The 19,518-nt window shown below is 46.6% G+C and overlaps 1 protein-coding gene across 9 annotated transcripts in view; it reads left to right on the top strand.

The window, feature by feature from the left end:
- The window catches only part of PLEKHA7 (pleckstrin homology domain containing A7), a 214,642-nt gene that overhangs the window by 123,603 nt on the left and 71,521 nt on the right, over window positions 1-19,518 (top strand). For all 9 annotated transcript variants that reach the window (XM_082628641.1, XM_082628642.1, XM_082628640.1 and 6 more), the window contains 2 exons: window positions 4,764-4,847; window positions 18,733-18,844. In XM_082628641.1, the coding sequence (XP_082484767.1) occupies window positions 4,764-4,847; window positions 18,733-18,844 (196 nt within the window). The remainder of the gene's footprint in view (window positions 1-4,763; window positions 4,848-18,732; window positions 18,845-19,518) is intronic.

Genomic DNA, 19,518 nt, shown 5'->3' with positions numbered 1-19,518 from the left:
AGTAAGTGCCTTAACAAGTCTGGAGGCAGTGCTGACTGTGGCTTGAGGTCTGTAGGGTGACTCTTTACAGCATTCTGAGAGCTGTATTGAGGAGCCAGAAGGTCCAGAGTGGCAGCTGCCGCCAAGCATACCAATGAGAAGAGCCTTGATAGAGTCCCTCCGTGGGCTTCAAGGCCGGATACTTTCCTTACATTTTAAGTTGTTTCTTCTCCTCTTTATAGCAGGGGCCAGATAAGAGCTCGTGCTGATAGAGCAGATCTGTCACACTCTCGGCATACCAATACCACCACTGTCAGAAAAGCAGATTTATCAGGCTGCTCCGACCTCCACTCTTGAGCACCATTCACATAACTCCAGAACTTCTTGCCATGCCAAAAAAAATGGCTGTGCTAAGTAAATTGGAACCTTTATGTTTAACCAACCAGAGTCACTGTTCACATTATAGTCAGAATCTGTATGAATGGAAGAATTAATCTTGCAAAAATGTTGCAAGAACCTGTAGGACTCATTTACATTTTGACTAGCCCTGTCTGTGGCTGTAGGTGGGGCTCTTCCTTCTAGTGAGCTCAAATCAGTCTCCGGTTCTCCCTGGTCCTCACTCTGTTCTCTTACCAAGTCTCTTGTGTGGGCTGTCCTACTTCTTTAGGGCCTAACCCAAGTCCTTCCAGCCCAGGGCTTGTGAAGACGTGCTTGTTTACATGGATGGTTACCCATGGCCCCCCTTTATGGGGCTTGTCCTTCCCTGCCATCTTCCATCCGTGCTCCCTGGTCCTCTCACAGGCGAGACTGGCTGCCCTTCAGCCTGGAGGGCTGCTCCTGGCAGGAAGAGTGGGATCCGAAGATAAAGGCTAGGTTCTGCTCCACCTCATCTGCCGAGTTACTTTCTCAGTAGTCTGAAATGCAACAGAAGCCCTTGTATGGAGGAGCGAGAGTTTCTGTGCTCAGTTGAAACCAGCCACCTGGCTCCCGGCCGGGTCACCTACATCACTGCCAGGGAGCAAGGTGGCAATTCAGGTTTAAGAACAGGTATTTCAGGGGATTTGTCTTTGCCTGCTAACTTCATCTTAAGATAGGGTGATAGGACATGAGATTCTTCATGGGTTTTAGAAAATCAAAAGTCAGGAAATGGGGCAGGCTGGGGGCTTTTGGGCTGAGGGGTTGAGGACAGCAGGAAAAGTCCGAGGACTTTGCAATCTCCCAATGGGTGGGGGAATCCAGCGTTCAATAGACAACCTCCATTTGGTGAAGGTGAGCCTGGAATGGTAGAAAGAGATCAGAAAGGTGGTGGGTGCAGGAGCACAGGAGTTGACTGTTGTGGGCACGTCATTTCCCCTTTCTGGGCCTTTCCTCACCTGTGGCTCGATGTAATGAAACAGCCTGCCCTCCTGGGTGTTTAGGCAGATTGAATGAAATAGTCCAAGGACCTAACTCTTCTTCCTTTGCCAAAAAGTGCTGAACCAGAAGCTCTGCCATTAGCAAGCTGGGCGAGTTTGATCCAGAAACCATCGAATTTTAAGACCTCAGTATTCAGGAGGCATTACTACTTTTTAAAAATTTTATTTAATTATTATTAATTTGGCTGCATTGGGTCTTCATTGCTGCACATGGGATCTTCGTTGCGGCACGTGGGATCTTTAGTTGCAGCATGTGGACTCTTAGTTGTGGCATGTGGGATCTAGTTCCCTGACCATAGATCGAACCTGGGCCCCCTGCACTGGGAGCTCGAAGTCTTAGCCACTGGACCACCAGGGAAGTCCCCCAGGAGGCACTGCTTTGATTCATCTCTCTTCTCAATGTATTGAGTCCTTTTTTTTTTTTTTTAACTTAGTCTTCCAATAACATCCCGTAACCCACATCTTCATTTCTTTTTGCATAATATAGGAATAAAAATATCTGTGCTGCCTACCTCAGTGGGTACTCGGGAGGGTCAAATACAATAATGAATGTGACCACACTTAAAACTTCATGTAAATGCAGGAAATGGTGGTGATGGTGCTGTGGTTGATAACTGTTTTTAGCAACAAGGACAGCGTCCATATTAGGGAAGGAAGGTTGAGGAGCTGCCTCTAGGTCTGATCAAATGACAGCTATATTTTTGTCCACTTTAAAACACTATCTTTCTTCTAATGTTAGAATGTGAAAATCATCACAGTGCCTGCACCTTCCAGCTCAGGATTCATTTACCCAAGACCCTGGGCTTGTTTAAGCTGGTACAGGTTGGGTGTGGGGAGCCCAGGAGTTGCTATTCAGGTTGTACAGTGTATATGAAGGCATTGCTGGATGCCGGATGCTGCTCCAAGCACATAGAAGATTTGCTCTTTGCTCACATCTACCAGAGATTCACCAGGCTGACCTTGGGATAGGACCAAAGGCTGTTTGGGGGCTACTGAGTGCCACACAGGTAGCATCATTCAGAAATTTGGCCCTGGGCATAAGGGGAGGGAGAGCGAGTAGCAGTAGATGCTGCTGTTTTTCAGGTGCCTTGACTTTAGGGACTTCTGATCTTGACCAGGAAGCTGCCAGCCCCACAGACTCCTAAGGGAAGGGGACAGCAGGTTATCATGCAAAGAGCATCGAATTTAGAAATTGAAGACCTGGATTCATGTCCCAGTCGTATCACTTATTGACAAAGTTATCTTGAGCAAGTCTCAACCTCTCTGAGCCATTTCCTCATTCATAAAACAGGGGTCGACGGTGTTGATAGTTAAGATGTGTAAGAAAAGGCTTTGTAGAGGTAATCGTGATTAGGAATTATTGTTATTCCCATTATGAGCAGAGCATTTTTTTTTTTTCTCTAGGTAGAAATGAGGCAGGCTTAGGTAGAGTGTTTTCAAATTCCCTGGTGAATGGAGATGGCTAAAAGAAACTGGGTGCAAATAAAGCCTAACCCATGAACACAATGCAAGGATTTCTGAAATAGGTGTTATGGGGGCCTGCTTCTCATCCTTATCCAGATGCTCATTCCTCAACTCTATTTTTTTGGGAAGAACAGTCTGCTGCCTGCCAGATGAGGTCATAGGATTCCAAGGGCTTTGCCTGGAACCAGGAGCTGGGAATTCGGAGGCTGGCAGTGGTTGGGAGGGTTGAGAGGGTGCTAGGGGTGGTGTGCAGTTGCAGGGCCAGGGAGCAGACTGGCCTGATAGCTCTGCCTATTTCACATAGGGCTTATTAGGATTCAGGCTGCTCAGACCTCAGTGCCAGCTTTACCCAGACACCAGAATGCAGGACGCTCTGACAGCCCCAGGGCAGAGTAAGACAAACTTTGTAGGCTTAGAGGTTTTTTATTTTTTAACCTTTATGCTATGCTCATTTAAGCCTACTAATCTCTGGGGTGAGTCAGGGCTCAGTTTGGGGACGGGGCTGATATCTTAGCACTATCGAACTGAGATGATATGTTGACTCTGACAAGAAAAAGCATTTTAACCGTCTGTATAAGGAGCCTTAAAAAATGACCATGCCCTTTGATTTAGTAATTTTACTTCTGGGACTTTAACCCAAGGAAATAATCTGAATTGAAGAAAAAGCCCATATATGCAAAGATATATTGACTATAATAGTGGGGGTGGGGTAGGGGAAGCACCTAAAATGTCCAGCATTAGAAGAATGTAAATCTTTCTAGAATGTAAGCACTACGGGGTAAGGACTTTTTTGTTCGCTCTGTATCTCTAGCACCTCAGGCAGTACCTGGCACACAGATGGCCAGTAAACATTCTTTGAACAGTTATATGAAAAAAATTTTACATCTATATGATAAGACTATTTATTATTCACCTATTTCAAATGAAGACATCTTAATGACATAGGAAATTGTCTATGTTAATTTGATGTGAAAAAAGCAGGATACAGATTTCTAAATATAGTAAAATCATTTTTTTTTAAATAAAATGATTAAAAAAAAAAGAAAACTAGGAAGGAGAAGATACCCAGGTATATCTCTAGGTGGTGAGATCATGGGTGACCTTTTTTCTTTCTATATTTTCTAAAATTTCTAAAATAACTATGATTTCGCGGTTGAGAAAAACATTTTAACACAAATCATATTCTTTAAAGACTAGAAAAAGGAGGTTAGGTTAGTTTATTCGTGGATCAGAGCAGCAGCCTCTAGAGCCAACTCCTCCTTCCTTTCAAAGAACCAGGCAGCCTTTATGAATACACAAAACACCTACACACTTCAGTTGTGTCTGTCAACTCGGCGTGGAAGCTGATCCCTTCTCACTTCAAAAGGGTGATAGAAACTCCACAGTGTTGAAATTGTACAGGTCACGTTGCAGAGACATACCCATACATTTATATCCCATCACTGAAGTGAAGACATTTTGTAGTAGGGAGAAGAATTTTAAGAAGATAGATTTTTCTGGGTGGATGTTAATTCTTAGGATTCTTTCCCTGGTTCATGGGTTTTGGAAGCTGTTGAAAGTGCCATCTGCTTTCCTTCATTCTTGTTTTCAGCTCGTGCCATCTTAAAGTAACTTTCGCTGAGTGAGTCAGTTTGTTGGAGTTAGCCCTTCATGGACTGTCTCTCTAAGATACAGTGCTGTCTTGGAGGCAAGACTTGCCTAGAATTGAAATCCCCACATCTTAGGTGGGCTTTGGCGCCTGAGCTGGAAGTTTTTGGTTTTTCAGTGCAGCTGGGTTCTGGAGTGGTCTTACCCTGGGAGGAGTCTGTGTTGACCAGGGATCCTCAGACATTAATGACCTATTGTTGTGTCTGTGAGCCTTTCCATTCACAGGACTTCTCATTCGTTATCTCTCTTTCTCTTTAGCCATAACCAGCAGACCACAGCCTTCAGGCATCCTGTGAGTGGGCAGTTTTCTCCAGAAAATAGCGAATTTATTCTTCAAGAAGAGTAAGTACATTTGTATATTCTCCTTTTCCAGGCAGAGCTTGGGAGCTTAAAGGCATTTGCTTAAAACAAAGCTTGTTGGACTATTTTCTCTCTCAGACATAGGGGCTTGGCATGGATTGTTTGATTCAAGGTGAAACTTGAGAATTTTGTTTGTCAATCTCTAGACTTCTTTCAGCGGGTAGATGTGGAAGCGGGGAGATGATATGGGGATGTGCTGTGATGGTTATTGTCAGAGCCTCTTCATAGCTCCCTTTCCCTGAATGATCCCTTTCCCCTCAAGCATCACCTAACACACTAGCTGTGCTCTGAGAGGACCCACTCACCTGTTGTGAGAGTACCTTAAATACAGCCTCAGGTCCAGCTGAACCAACCTCCTGAGGAGGCCTCATATAAGAGCCCAAAGCCAGGGCTTAGAAGAGAGGAGGGCTGGTGGCACCCATTGTCCCTGAACATTTTGAGTCCTTTCTGCTTGCTTTCCCTAACACGGGCACCGTCTTGCCCCTCAGTCCCATTTCACCAGGGCCTCTGGGGTGCTCAGAGGTAGGTTGTACCACCCAGGGCTTGTCTGCTTAAAAATGCAGGTACAGCCCACGCATACATTTTGGGGAGGTGTTCTGCCAAAAATGAAGGCAGAGAAATGTGTGCAAGTGTCTGTGTTCCCTTCTGATCATTTGAGACAATTCTGTTCGAAGAAAACAATTCTGTCTGAGAAACTAATAGAGACATTGGCTTTAAGCGTTTTTCTTTTTTTTCTTTAAAAAAAATATACACACACATACATATATATGTATAATGTGTGTGTGTGTGTGTTTGTGTATATATGTGTATATATATATTTTTGGCCGCGATACACAGCTTGTGGGATCTTAGTTCCCTGACCAGGGATTGAACCCAATCCCTCGGCAGTGAAAATGCGGAATCCTAACCACTGGACCGCCAGGGAATTCCCAAGGGTTTTTTTTTTCCCCTTCAAATCACTTTTCTTCTGTTCAATCACCTAGATATGTTCAAATATAATTTTAAATTATCAGTATTTATATTTTTACAGCATTTCCCTCTCTCAGTACTTAAACTTTTAAACTAACATGGAAAATTTCAAACATATACAAAAGTAGAGAGATACAGTAATAAATCCGATATATTCATTACCCATCTTCAACAGTTTCCAAACATGGCTGATTTTATTTTATCTGTACCCTCCCCCTCCCCCCTGGATTATTTTGAAGCAAATTCCGAACATATTATTTCATCTCAACAGTGTTTTCAACTTAGAATCATTATCCAACAGAACTTTTAAATCTAGAAATCTGTAATTGTGATCATACTGACATTCCTTGCATGTTTACTCTGTGCTGGGGATTTTATATGCATATCTCATTTAATACAATAATCCTGAGAGGTAGACCATCATCACCATCTTAGAGACGAAGATACTAAGACCCAAAGAAGTCACGTCAGTTGCCCAAAGTTGCCTGGCTAGAAGTAGAAAAGCCAGGATGTCATCCCAGCCTGATCTCTTTTTGGTCAGGTTTAACCCTTGCCCTAGTCAGAAGCTGTTTGCTCAGTTATTTTGGTGCTCGTGGCCCACAGGACATGACAGCCAGACTGTGGAGCTTGTGGGGGGTTGGGGGTGTTTGACTTTGAAAACATTAATACTATTAGAGAAAGAGGGGATGCAAGGTAAAGATTGTCTTATCTCCTACATTGAAAAAGACCTGCTGTGTAAAGACAAAGCCAGAATGTGGATTCTCCGAATTCCAGGTTGGAATGAGTTTGTTTATAGAATCCTGAAGGTTAGAAGCTCTTGGGAGGTTATTGAGTTCAGCCCCCCTCCTTAGGCATCCAGGAGACACAGGCGCCTGTCATTATTAAAGGTCTGGATGTAGAATCCATCAGAACATTTAGCTTGAGAAGTTACCAACTTTAATAAGAGCTTCTGGAGAAATGCACACTTTCCATCACTAAACACCTCTGTCACATACATCCTTTTTCTCATTGTTAACAGAAGACTTTATCCCTTGACCACTTCTGAGAAGGTAGCCTCTTTATCCTACCAAAATATCTCTGCAGCTAATCTCAATTCCATCCAGTTTCCAAGGAAAAGATATTCCTTCTTTTCAAGGGTCACTTTTTCCCTCTAGATACCGTTTCCTGAATGTCATAAGGGGTGCTTGCTCATTTCAGATGATGGGTACAACTATATGGCCAGACGTTCCTCGAAGCAGACAGAATGTGCTTTAGGCATTGAGAGAAAGGGATGATTCCTGTGAACTGATGTGGTGATTGCTGCACTTATTCATTGAATACTTAGTCAGTGCCTACATGTGTCAGGGGCTATGCCAGACTCTGCAGTTATAGCAGCAAACAAGACAAATGTGGTCCTGTCTGTGAAGAGCTTACGGTTGAGTAGGGAAGATAATTAAACAAGATGTCACAAATGTGATAAATGTTCAGGATAGAGGGAATATAGGGTTCAATGGGAGTTGATAAGAGAGGGTTCTAACCTGGCTCAGGGATTGTGGAAGGCCTCTCCATGCTGGGAAAGGATGTTGTTTAAATTGAGACCTGTCCAGTTAAGGTGAACAACTTGTGCAAAGACGGAGAGGGGAGAGCATGGGGGATCTATACTAGTTGAGTTAGAATGAAAAACGAAGAGCACCAAGTGGATTCTGGAGATACTTGGGAGGTAAAATTGACAGGACTTGGTGATTGATCGGCTGTGATGGGGAGGAAAGAGAGGGAAGACTTTCTTGAAGTGTCTGGCCCTAAACTGGAGGAAGGGGGAAGATTTAGATAAGAGAAGATAAGTGTGCACGAGTGTGAGGGTCATTCACAGCTGAGGGAAGCGTGACCAGCCTTGGCAAGAAGACTGACATGCCACTTCCCAGAACTTCTGCTGCCAGTGTCCTTGTCCCCACCGTGAGCCACAGCTGCCTCCCGCCTCTGCAGGAGACCCTCCAACACTAGCAGAAATAAGGCATTACCCTATACATCCACCAGAGGGCAGACAGCGGAAGCAGGAAGAACTACAGTCCTGCAGCCTGTGGAACGAGAACCACATTCACAGAAGGATAGACAAAATGAAAAGGCAGAGGACTATGTACCAGATGAAGGAGCAAGATAAACCCCCAGAAAAACAACTCAATAAAGTGGAGATAGGCAGTCTTCCAGAAGAAGACTGACATGTAATGGAGGTTTGTGAAGGAGAGATAAGGTTGGAGAGGGAGGTTGCAGCCAATTATCCAAATTGCTTCCTCCTGAAATAGACTTGGCTTTTCCTCCAGGTAAATCCTGGGGGAGCTCTGGAGGGTGAGTGAGGCATTTTTTGCCTTCCCAGGAACCATTTTTTAAAACTGTGCTAAGGAATATGATTTCCACTTTGTTCCCTTAGAGGAGCTTAATTTTGTTGTGTAGTGTATTATGTGGTGAGAAAAAAAATGGCTGAGGTGACCGTTTGTGTCTTTTTTTTTTTTTTTTTTTTTTGAGGTATGTGGGCCTCTCAGTGTTGTGGTCTCACCCGTTGCGGAGCACAGGCTCCGGACGCGCAGGCTCAACGGCCATGGCTCACGGGCCCAGCCGCTCCACGGCACGTGGGATCTTCCCGGACCGGGGAACGAACCCGCGTCCCCTGCATCGGCAGGCAGATTCTCAACCACTGCACCACCAGGGAAGCCCCCGTTTGTGTCTTTATATCAGCTCTCAGATTAATGTGTTGGGTAGAAAAAGGAAAACTGGCTTTTTTCTTTTCCTTCTCCAAAGGTCTGTTACGGTCACATTGACTCCTCTCGCCAGAGCCTCTGCCTCGGTTTCACCACTTCTAGAGCGGTGATTCTCAAAGTGTGGTCTCTGAACCAGCATCCCCTGGGAACTTGTTAGGGATGCAATTCTCAAGCCCCACCCCAGATCTACTGAATCAGAGATTCTGGAGGTAGGACCCCCATAAACTGTGTTTTAACAAGCCTTCAGGTGATTCTGATTCTGGTAAGAGTTTGAGAACCACTGATTTAAACAACCTGCTGTTCCCATCCCTTCTGAATTACTCCTAGATTCTTCTATTTATCCTTAAGTCTCCTCCAGATAACCCATCATTCTTTGGGCTGCAGTGGCAATCTCAGATGGATTTTAGTCAGATAATCTTGGGATTCCTTATCCTGTGAGAAGAAAAAAAACATTCTCCATGGTGACTTCCTTTAGAGCATTACTGATGTGAACAGATAACCCATCTCCCGCACAGCTGGCAGGTGGGGCTCACCTCAGCTGTTTGGTGTACCAGGTGCATGTCCACCAAAAGATTGTTTCCCATCTTACTGATTAGAAGCATGGAGAAGAGAAATAATGTGAAAGCTATGATCTGGTGGATCTAGAGGACATAAACTCTGAATGTTCCAGTTTCTGTTTCAGTAATACAGGTTCAGTCAGGATAGTCTAGGGCCTGCTCTGGTAATAACAACGAAAAATAAAATCTCAGTGACTTAGAACAATTAAGCTTCTCACTTTTGCCCCATGTGTCCATCATAGGTCCCCTGAGGGGTTCAGCTCTGTCACCTTTACTGAAGGACCTGCATCTCTGTGCTTCCATGATTGCCAAAGGCCAGAAAAGGGAAACTTGGTGAATTGTGCACTGGCTCTTTCACTCACATCTCATTGGCTAAAGCGAGTCACATGACCACTGCTAACTCCAAGGGGTCAGGGAAGTGCTTTTCTACCAGGCATCTGGGAAGGGAATCAGAAATATTTGTTGGTCAGCACTAATGACTATGCTTAATAACCCACAGTACAGATTTATTAAGGGAAGCAGGACCTTTTGAGACTGTCGCTGATGAGCATCTTTTTTTTTTGCGGTACGCGGGCCTCTCACTGCTGTGGCCTCTCCCGTTGCGGAGCACAGGCTCCGGACGCGCAGGCTCAGCGGCCATGGCTCAGCGGCCATGGCTCTTCCCGGACCGGGGCACGAACCCGTGTCCCCTGCATTGACAGGCGGACTCTCAACCACTGCGCCACCAGGGAAGCCCGACGAGCATCTTTTGTTGCATGACTAGCGTTTGTTTTTTCATTTCACCTTTTCTGTTATGCTACTGAGTTCTTTGTCAGAACCCCCAAGGCAGGTGGGTATCAGTCAACAGGTCCTGCAGCCTTGACCCCCAGGGGAGACCCCTGCATACCCAAGCCAACAGGCATGTGGAAATCCCTCTTGGAAGAGCTGATATAAGCCCAGGCTGCATTAATAAAAATCTAATGTGTAGAGAAAGGGGGAGAATAGTTCTGGTATACCATGGTGTTTGTGGGCTACTTCATTAATTCATTCTGAGTTTATGGAGCCCCAAGGACATGCCAAGCCCCAGACGCTCTGATCTGGGTACTAAATTTCAAGAGGGATGTTGAGCAATTGAAATATCCCTGAGGAGGGGAATCCCCTTATGAAAAGGGGTCTGGAAACCCTGTCCTATGGCCGATCATGTTTAGTCTGTAGGAGAGAAGATGAAGGAGGATGTGCTGTAAGTCTTCAAGAAGGGCTGGCAGGTGGAAGTGGGGTATGTTTATCACGTGGCTGCCAAAGGCAGGCATCAGATCAATGAGTAAAAGTAAAAGACAGGCAAATTTCAGCTCAGTCTCTAATTTTCTAGGAAGGAGATTTTCTATCATCCCTTGTTTCAAGATCTAGAATTTCATCTTTAACATTAAATGAAGTAGTCTACTTCTTAGAATAAGAGTTGGCTTTTTCCACTAATAATAATATTGATATTATTATTATTTGTATAGCTAATACTTAGAGTCCTTATGATTTATTATCAGGCACTTCTCTAAGTGCTTTCCATATATTAATTTCCACAACAGTCCTTTGAGGAAGATAATGTTATTATCATGGCTACTGAGGCACAGGGAGGTTAAGAGTCTTGCCAGAAGTCACACAGCTAATAAGTGGCAGAGTTAGGATTTGAAACCAGGTAGTCTGGCCGCAGATGCTATGCCTCTAACTACTACACCTACTGCCTCTCATTTCAGTGGTCTTCAGGAGACATTCCCCTTCCTTGGCTGTACTTAGGCGTTAATGTGTTGACTAAGTAGGCTACTGCTCCTTAGAAGTTTTAATTGTAATTGTATTTGCAGTAATGAAATGTGATCTAATAACTTCACGCTTGCTTGAAAGGCGCCAGCTTCCTCGGTAGTCTCTTCTTCAGAAAACATCCTCAAGCCTTTTTACAGGGCTTCAGTTACAGTGATTGGATCATTTGGTCTCTTCTTCTGAAGGCCTCTTTCCTGATTCTCAGTGATTTTCTTGAATTGGGAGCTTGTGGCTTAAAGGGCCACACCCAGGGGCCCTCATAAAGGCGGAAGCCTTGGCACAGAGAACTCCCAGGCTTTGGTTTTTGTGGTTGGTGCTGTGCGCAGGAGCATTTACTCCTCAGTGCTGGGATGCCCAGGAAGCCGCTGACAGACGCCTCTGCAGCTCTTGGGGAAGAGGAGAGAAGCATTCCGGAGCCGGGAGGCTGGCAGCTGACTGACAGCAGGCTGTGTACACTGATCCCCAGGCTCTGTTAAACATTTGATGACGAGGTGGGGCCTAGTAGAGGGAGTATGCGTTCTGGAAGTTCAGAAGCCTGCTCTGCTCAGAAGCCAGCTGTTAGGCCCCCAGGATCACCTTGGAGTTTCCTAACTAGGGGAGAGGACCCTTGCCTGGCCTGTCTTTCTGGGCAACCTAGGAAGTTTAGCTTGTTCCTTCCATTGAGGTCTGAGCAGCCCTTCATTTTCTCATTGGACTGCTTAGAGAAAAACCACAGTTGGAATTGCCTAGAATTTCATGAGTGGTGTTTGGAGGATAAGACTTTAAAAGATACTATCTTGCTGAAGGTTAGACTTACCTTCCTGACCTTTGACCTCTTTGGGGGTTCACGCTGCAGGTTGCAGGGCAAGACTCTCCAAGGCATATGCTGATTATGCCTGGGGGTGGGGTATCTCCTGCTGCTAGAGATGGCTGTCTCCCGTTCTTCCTGCAGTTTCAAGTTGGTGAAAGCTCGAAGTGAGAGATTAAGAGCCCAGGTTGGCAGAGGGGGTGCACTACAACTCTGAGCTCGGAGGAGGAGTCTGTCCTGTAGCTCACCTGCTGAGCCCTGGGCTGTGAGGCTGATGTGTTGCTGTCTGCGGCTGATACAGCCAGCACCTTGTCTTTCCAGACTGGCAGTCTTGGGCTAGCTTTGCCTGTTGCTTTTGGTTGCCATGGCAGCAGAAAAATGAGGAAAAATGGGAACACCTGGCAAGCAGATGCAGAAACTTGACTGTTCAGTTTTCCTTCCTGGTCTAAGAGACGGTGTTGGTGACAGTCACAGGTAAGGGAAGAGGTGATGATGGTGTCCTTAGCTCATTCAGACACCTGGGTGTTGGCTTGGCTTTTGATGTTGATGTTTCGAAGGGCATTGGTGCTGGGGATGTAGTCGTTGCCACACAGCAAGCACGTCTCCGGCTGTCTGTGCAGAGGAAGATGCTGCAGTGGTGGCTTTGCTGTGTGTGGAAAGGAAGCTGCTGCTTGCACAGTGATTTTGTCTTCCTGTGACTGCCCTCCTTGTCCTCTTCTTTTACCTCCTCCTGGTCTTGGAAGTACCCAGATCTCCATTAGAAAAGGCTATTTTCTAATGTGTAAAGTGGCTGCCTGGTAATCCAGGAGGAGCGGATATGCTAGAAAAGGGCTTGCCAAAGGCCGGGGTTAGAATTGTAGCATCTCTGAAACAGCAGAACAGAGGTGAAGAGGACAATAGAGGTCAAAGTCTGGTTCTCCCTCGTCATAGACAGAGACATGGAGCCTGGACAGCAGAAGAGACTGGACCAGGCTCATATGGCAGAGCGGGACTCAGGCCAAGTTCAGGACAGTGCTTGGGTTTGAAGGTGGGAGAGAGGAGCCGTCGAAGCTCGAAGCTCGCTGGGTTGTTGTTGTGCTGGGTGAGGGCTGCCGTTTGGGCTGGTTTCCAGCCCCCGAGGTGGTGTGGAGTCGGGGGAGGAATGGGAGCTTGTGAGAGGAGCTTCAAGAGAGGAGCTGGGGGTGAAGGGGAAGGAATGCAGAAGGCCTTAGCTGAGTAATGAGGCCACAGTCGCTGAATGAAAACCCCTGTCAGACAGCCTCCCCCGGGGTGTTGGGAGTGTGTACAGGGAGCGTTGGTGGTCCGTCTGTGTGTCTCTTTCTCTGGGAAGAGGGGGTGTGGAGGTGTCTGCCTGTTTGGGACAAGAACTTTGTTTTATTCCTGCTTTTCATTGTGTATTGCTCTCCCCAAAGCCCTTAGGGTAGTGGGTGTGAGCGCCTTAGAAAATGCTGGTTGTGCTGGTTGTTTGTGAGTGTGCCTGTTCTCACGCACCCAGTAATCTCAGCTGAGTTCTCCATGTAGAGTCCTTGAGGATACAGCATGAATTTGGGTGCCTATTTTTCTTTTTTTTCAAAAAGGGCTTCAAATGCTTGGCTTTTTTTTTTTTTTTTTTGGCTGTGCTGGGTCTTTGTTTCTGTGCGAGGGCTTTCTCTAGTTGTGGCAAGCGGGGACCACTCTTCATCGCGGTGCGCGGGCCTCTCACTATCGTGGCCTCTCTTGTTGCGGAGCACAGGCTCCAGACGCGCAGGCTCAGTAGTTGTGGCTCACGGGCCTAGTTGCTCCGCGGCATGTGGGATCTTCCCAGACCAGGGCTCGAACCCGTGTCCCCTGCATGAGCAGGCAGATTCTCAACCACTGTGCCACCAGGGAAGCCCGGGGTGCCTATTTTTCTAGGAATTAATGGGACACAGATGTCATCTAATGATATCTTCTTCGTAAGAGATTCCTGATTTCTCATAGCTTCCTAACCTCCCATCATAGCCTTGAAGACTCTTGACATTATCTTTCTCCTGGAGAAAGAAAGGGAGGCCAACCCCCCAGCCACAGGGTCATTACACATTAAAAAAGCCCCAGCGAAGGTGTTTATAGGGCTGTTTATAGGAAATGATTGCTGTTCAGAAGTTAATGGTCTGGTACCTTCAGCTTTCTGGAGAGAAGTGCCTTAGAAATAAAAATAAAGTATACCTGAGATTTAAATGCTGGAGTCTCCACTGGTAACAGGGACAAACAGTGCTTTTCGTTGAGTGCCGTGCTTCGTGGTTTCCAAAGTGTCATTTCAGTCTACATAACCATAACCTTGTGAGACGAGAGTTCTTTTCACCTCATTTTGCAAAAATGGAAATTGAGGCCCAGAATAGTGACGTGACTCTTGGAGAGTCAGTAAGCTGCAGAGCTTTGTTGAGATCCCGTTATTCTGGGCTCATGGTCTTTCCACCACCCCAGGATCTTCTTGGTTTGGGGGTTGCTCTTGGGGTTGAGAAGAGCAAAAGCCTGTTTCTGCCAGACCTTGGGACTTGCCGTGGGATGGTATCTCTGTGGCGAAGCCTAGGTTTTGGAGTCCAGCTTCTCTCTTGGGCAAGTCATTAATCTCTCTGAGCCTCAGTTTCCGCTTTGAAAAAATGGAGAAGGTAAAACTGGCTTTGCAAGGGTAAGTGAGATAATGCAGGCAAAGTGCCTGACACAGCAGGTACTGGACAAATATAGCCTGGTCCCTGGGCTTGCTTGACCTAGTGTACCCGTCCCTAAGGGTTGGTGATACTTGGCCTGGTGACCTACCTGTTGCAACAGCAATAGGGTCTTGCTGTGCCGCCGCTTCAGTCTGCTCCAGTTCCTGATGTTGACTGAGAGGCAGCTGAGGAGCCCATTAACCAAACTCACCTAAATTCAGACCCAGCAGAAAGGAGTGGCTTCTGAATTTATAACTTCTCTCTCTTACTACGTCTGACAGTGTTATATGCATTTGCTCCTGGAAATGTAGGAAGCAGAAGCAGCTCCTTTTGTAGACAGGTGAATTGAGGGACAGAGAAAATGACTTCCTGCCCAGGTTCACCTGACACATCCTTGAGGAAGTTCAGAGTAGAATGAAGGTCACTTTCCTCCTGGGCTTCTCCAGACTGATTTTTTTGTGGTTCTGACTTCTTTTGTTCTTTTCAGAGGGGAGGCAATTGAGTTAAAACTTTAGCTCACTGTTTTGAACTTCAGCCCACATCCCTCCAGCAAAATAATCAGCATTCATGTAGCCCAAGTCAAGGAAAGAGAAGTCTTCGTTCAAATCATCCCACTGTACTTTGGGATTCACGATAGCACAGAAACCTGGCAAACAGGCTTTTAAGGTAATAGATTTTATTGAATGACACTAAGAGTCTGCCTTCCCCTAGTGTGTGCAGTTTTTTGTCATCTCTGCCGGCATCTGTGTGACTCATGTGCCTGAGGGCATGCTGCTGGGAACTGAACCACCTTCACAGCTGCTCAGCTCAGGGGCACAGGCTCTTCTTCTTCTCTTCTCTGGGGGAGGGCACTGTTCTTGAGTAAGACCTGTCAGGAGTCTGGGGAGTTGAGGACAAATCAGTGTCTGCCCTGTCAGACTTGTAAGTGGGGAACACACCTGTAAGACGTAACTGGCTGAGGCAAATGTGCCAGAATGCCCACATCCAAGTGATTGTTGCTCCTTTCAGAGTTGTCTCTTCAGGAGGCTACACACATGCTCCATTGATGTCCCCACTGCTCAAAACAATGTGGTAAATGACCTCTAGAAGTTTCCATCAGAGCCAGCTTTTCAGCCAAGTGAGAAAATTGTTTTTGAGACATTTTTCATATCCTCATTTTTGAATACCAAATGGTGTCCCAAGCGTGACCACCATCGTTTTTTGGGGTTTTTTTTTGTTTTAAACCAGTTGAAATTCCAGATAACTTCTAGTGATTTTCAGAAGTGATAGTCACCCTTGGAGGGACCTAAGAGACCATTGCCCATGCTGAAGAGATTCAGAGGAACATCCTCTGAATGCAGATCTTGTTACTTGGCCAAGTGGGTAGCTGTGTGTGCCTTGTTCTTTCAAAGAGTCAGGTTAGGGACTGATAGGTAATGGTTGAGTCTTTTGCTTGAGTGGGAAGTCCTGGTGAAGACACGCTCCCTGTTTGTAGAGATGACATGGTCCCCTCTCTGGGGCAGATTTAGTTTGGACTTTAGTCCTGTCTGCTAATAAGGCAGCTTTCTCTGGATGTTGCTGAGCAGAGGTCTCTATAGTCATGGAGAATGAAGTTGTCTTCATGTGTTTCTCCCTCTCCTCACCCCGCCACCCCTGTCCCGTCCTTCACTAATGTTCAGTGTTGGGGCCACAAACAGTCCTTTTCCAGCTGAAATCTGTTCATACCTGGCTCTCCAGGTGGTAGTCGTATCTTCTTTCCTCACCTACCCAAGGCTGCAAGGAAGTCATCTTTCTTCCTGCACTTGTGGCTGGAGGAGGTCCCTGGCCAGCCAGCATCCCAGAAGCTAGTGTAGGGAGGGGACATGGGGTTAGAATACAGGAAAATGACTACAGTTAGAGCTCAAGTTTGTAAGGTGCAGAAATGGCAAAAGTGGTGGGCATCTGTCCTGGATTTCCTGAGCAATCACAAATCCAGATAGTCTCTTCTTTGTCCCACGGAGTAGTGATGGCATATCTAGTTGATGGAATGTGATGTAGTCATTTAAAATGACATGGATGAGTTTAAAAGAAAGGAGAGGGGCTTCCCTGGTGGTGCAGTGGGTAAGACTCCATGCTCCCAATGCAGGGGGCCCGGGTTCAATCCCTGATCAGGGTACTAGATCCCCCATGCCGCACCTAAGGGCCCGCATGCTGCAACTAAAGATCCCACATGCCGCAACTAAGACCTGGTGCAGCCAAATAAATAAATAAATATTTTTTTAAAAAGAAGAAGAAGAAGAAAGAAGAAGATGTTTATATTACAATAAGTTTAAAAATCAAGATGCCAAATCCTAAACACAGTATGATCACAATTATATAAAAACAAAAAAGCACACACACACACCCCAAAAAAACACAGGCATATAAAAAAAAATGAAAGTAAATATACCAAGTATTAAAAATGACTTTTCTGTGGGTAACAGGGCTATGGTGATTTTTTCTTTCGTTTTAGCTTTTTTCTTATATTTCTCAAGTATTCTGTAATAACCGTCATATCAGTGTCTTAAATGGGAGCCAATTAAACTTGATAAAATCGCAAACAAACCTCTCTTACTGTTGGACTTTGTGTCCTGAATTTTGGCTTAGAGATACAGCTGCCGTGACTGAGATAACCTGAGAACTCTTCTTCCTTGTCTCAACCTCTGTAAGTCTGAAGTCAGGCAAGACCAGGTTCCAGGAAGACGTTTCGGGCATAGTTCTGTCTGGAGGCAGGGGCTGGACAAGGCAGCCTCTCAGAGCTCCTTCCCACCCCCGGTTGGCGATTATCTCTGCTGCACACAGCTTCTGCCAACAGTGAGCGGACTCTAAGTGTGGTGACATTCTCTGAGTGGGGAGCAGTAACAAAAGTCTGGCTGGGATGGAGGCCGGGGGCGGGGAATCTGGAGTGAGTGCCTGAGCTGACAAGGAGCCAGTGATCTTTCTGCCTGGTGGGACTTGCACCTCCAGCTGCCAAGCATCCGGCAGGGCCCAGCCGCTTGGAAAGCTGGTGCCCGCTGCAGTGGTCCTGCTGCTGGCACAGCTCAGAGAGCACGGGGGTCACAGCTACTTCCGCGAAGGACTTCCCTATTGGTACAGGGTGTCAGGTCTCTGTCTTGGGGTGTGGGAAGGATCACTTATCCTTTGAGCAGCGGTGGTTTTGAAGGAAGCAGCATGTCTCCAGGGTGGAAACTAGGATTTTCCCTTGTAGCACCTGTGTAAGTGAGCCTGGCGAACAGACATCCAGAGTGTGTCTTCCTCAGCTGTGTCTTGCCTGGATCCTCCATCTCCATCTCCTCAGGGCCCTTGAGTGCCACTCCTCAAGCCAAAAGCCTCAGTTTACTGCAGCTACCTGGATCCTGTTGCCCATCAGAGCAGCAGACAACCCAGCCATAGCATGCTGGGACTTACACTTTGAGGAAGGCTTACAGATCCTAGAGTTAGGAGGGTCTGGGAATCAAGCATTGAGCTGTTTAAGGATAGGGATTGGATTGTGTAGTCATCTGCTGCCGCTGCTGCTTTGAAAGACTCTGGCAAATGCTGGGGCTCCGTGGAGGCAGGTAAGAAGGGTTCTCTGTGATGGCTCTTAAGTGCTATACCACGATGTTCCCAGGGTGCTGGCCCTCCCAGGGCAGGTGGACCTTCTTGGTGGGACGCATGATGTTGCTGGATGCTGATGGGGATACATCAAGGGGAACTTCACTGGGGATGCAGGCATGCTTCATTTCTTCGTGCTCTCCAGGCATGGCACAAGGGGTTAATATCTTCAGGGGCTCTATTTTGGGGCTAATGGAGTGTTCCTAGAATAAGACTCTTTGTTGAGTAATCTATTTTGGGAGGCAAGCCCCACTGGCATTTATGTAAGCGATTCTGTGTATCTGGGGGGGGTGTGGATGTGTGCACACGTGGTTTCTTGTTACTAATTAGAAACAGCTTCTTTTGGGAGCCAGGGGAAATGGAGGTGTGTGTGTGTGTGTGTGTGTGTGTGTGTGTGTGTAAGGAGTATGGATTGTTTTTGCCGTAAAGAGTGGGGTAAACCATGTTTGCCCATCTGATGGGGTAGTTGCCACAAACACCCGAGTAAGAAAATAAAGGTGGAGACCTTGGGACAGCAGGCAGCAGTGACCTGGCCCCTTCGTAGGGTGTCAGGCTGTGGAGATTGCCCATCTGTCATGCTCTTGATTCCCTGAAGCACGTGGGTAGGCTGGGTGTTGCGGCCCTCTCACGGTAGTCTGGAGTTAGGTGGTGTCTAGAAGATCTGTCCTGGGCTGTTTAAGGTCCATCAACCAGTTCTAACCTGAAATAAATCTCAGCTTCCACTTCCCATTGCAGCCTGGCCACTTAATCACTGGATTCCCTTCTGTCTCCCCACAGGCCAAATCCACCTATGTCGAAGCAAGAGAGAAACCAAAGACCGTCCAGCATGGTCAGTGAAACGTCCACGGCCGGGACCACTTCTACCGTGGAGGCCAAGCCTGGCCCCAAGGTGAGCTCCTGGCCACTTCCTCTCTTCTGTATTTTGCCAGGCCCCTCTGTAGCCAGAAACCCGTTTGACCTTCACCATAGTTTTGTGAGGGAGACATGTAATAAGTATTCTCCCCAGATGACAGATCAGAAAATTGAGGCCAATTGGGGTTATGTCACATGTCCAAGAAAACAGGTGATTGCTGACAGAACCAGGACTGACATCTACGGCCTTGGCCGCATTCTTCATTTTCCTGTCGTGTCTTTGGAGGGCCACACCTCTGTTCACATGTGTGTCAAAGACCGCATGGTGAGATTCACAACAGAAGGGCCCAGAGGTTTCTGTGCCCACGATATGGAAGCACTGACTGAGGAGCAGGGAAGAGAACCAGCATTGTAGAGAAGGGGAGGGTGCTGAAGAGTGAACCAGATAGGAGGGGTAAATATCTGGAAATTGGCAAATTCTGTGACCAGAGTGTAGCATTGCTCCACAAAGCCATAGGACATATTAGGGCCAGCAGCTGCTGGTGAAAGTTGATTGAAAAATCCCTTTACGTTTTTTTTCCTCTGTGACCCAAACAGGAAGCTTGCTAGCTCTTGCACCCGCCTTTTAATTAGGATGCTGCGGCCATGTGCACGCCCATTCTCTGTCTTCTTGCTGTTCTTTTGATCAGAGGACACTGCTGCATAGATGAA

Source organism: Mesoplodon mirus (genome assembly GCF_964341445.2).
Source record: "Mesoplodon mirus genome assembly, chromosome: 7".
NCBI classification, from domain to species: Eukaryota; Metazoa; Chordata; class Mammalia; order Artiodactyla; family Ziphiidae; genus Mesoplodon; species Mesoplodon mirus.
Note: the sequence above shows the minus strand (reverse complement) of the source record. Positions and strands in the feature narration are given on the sequence as shown.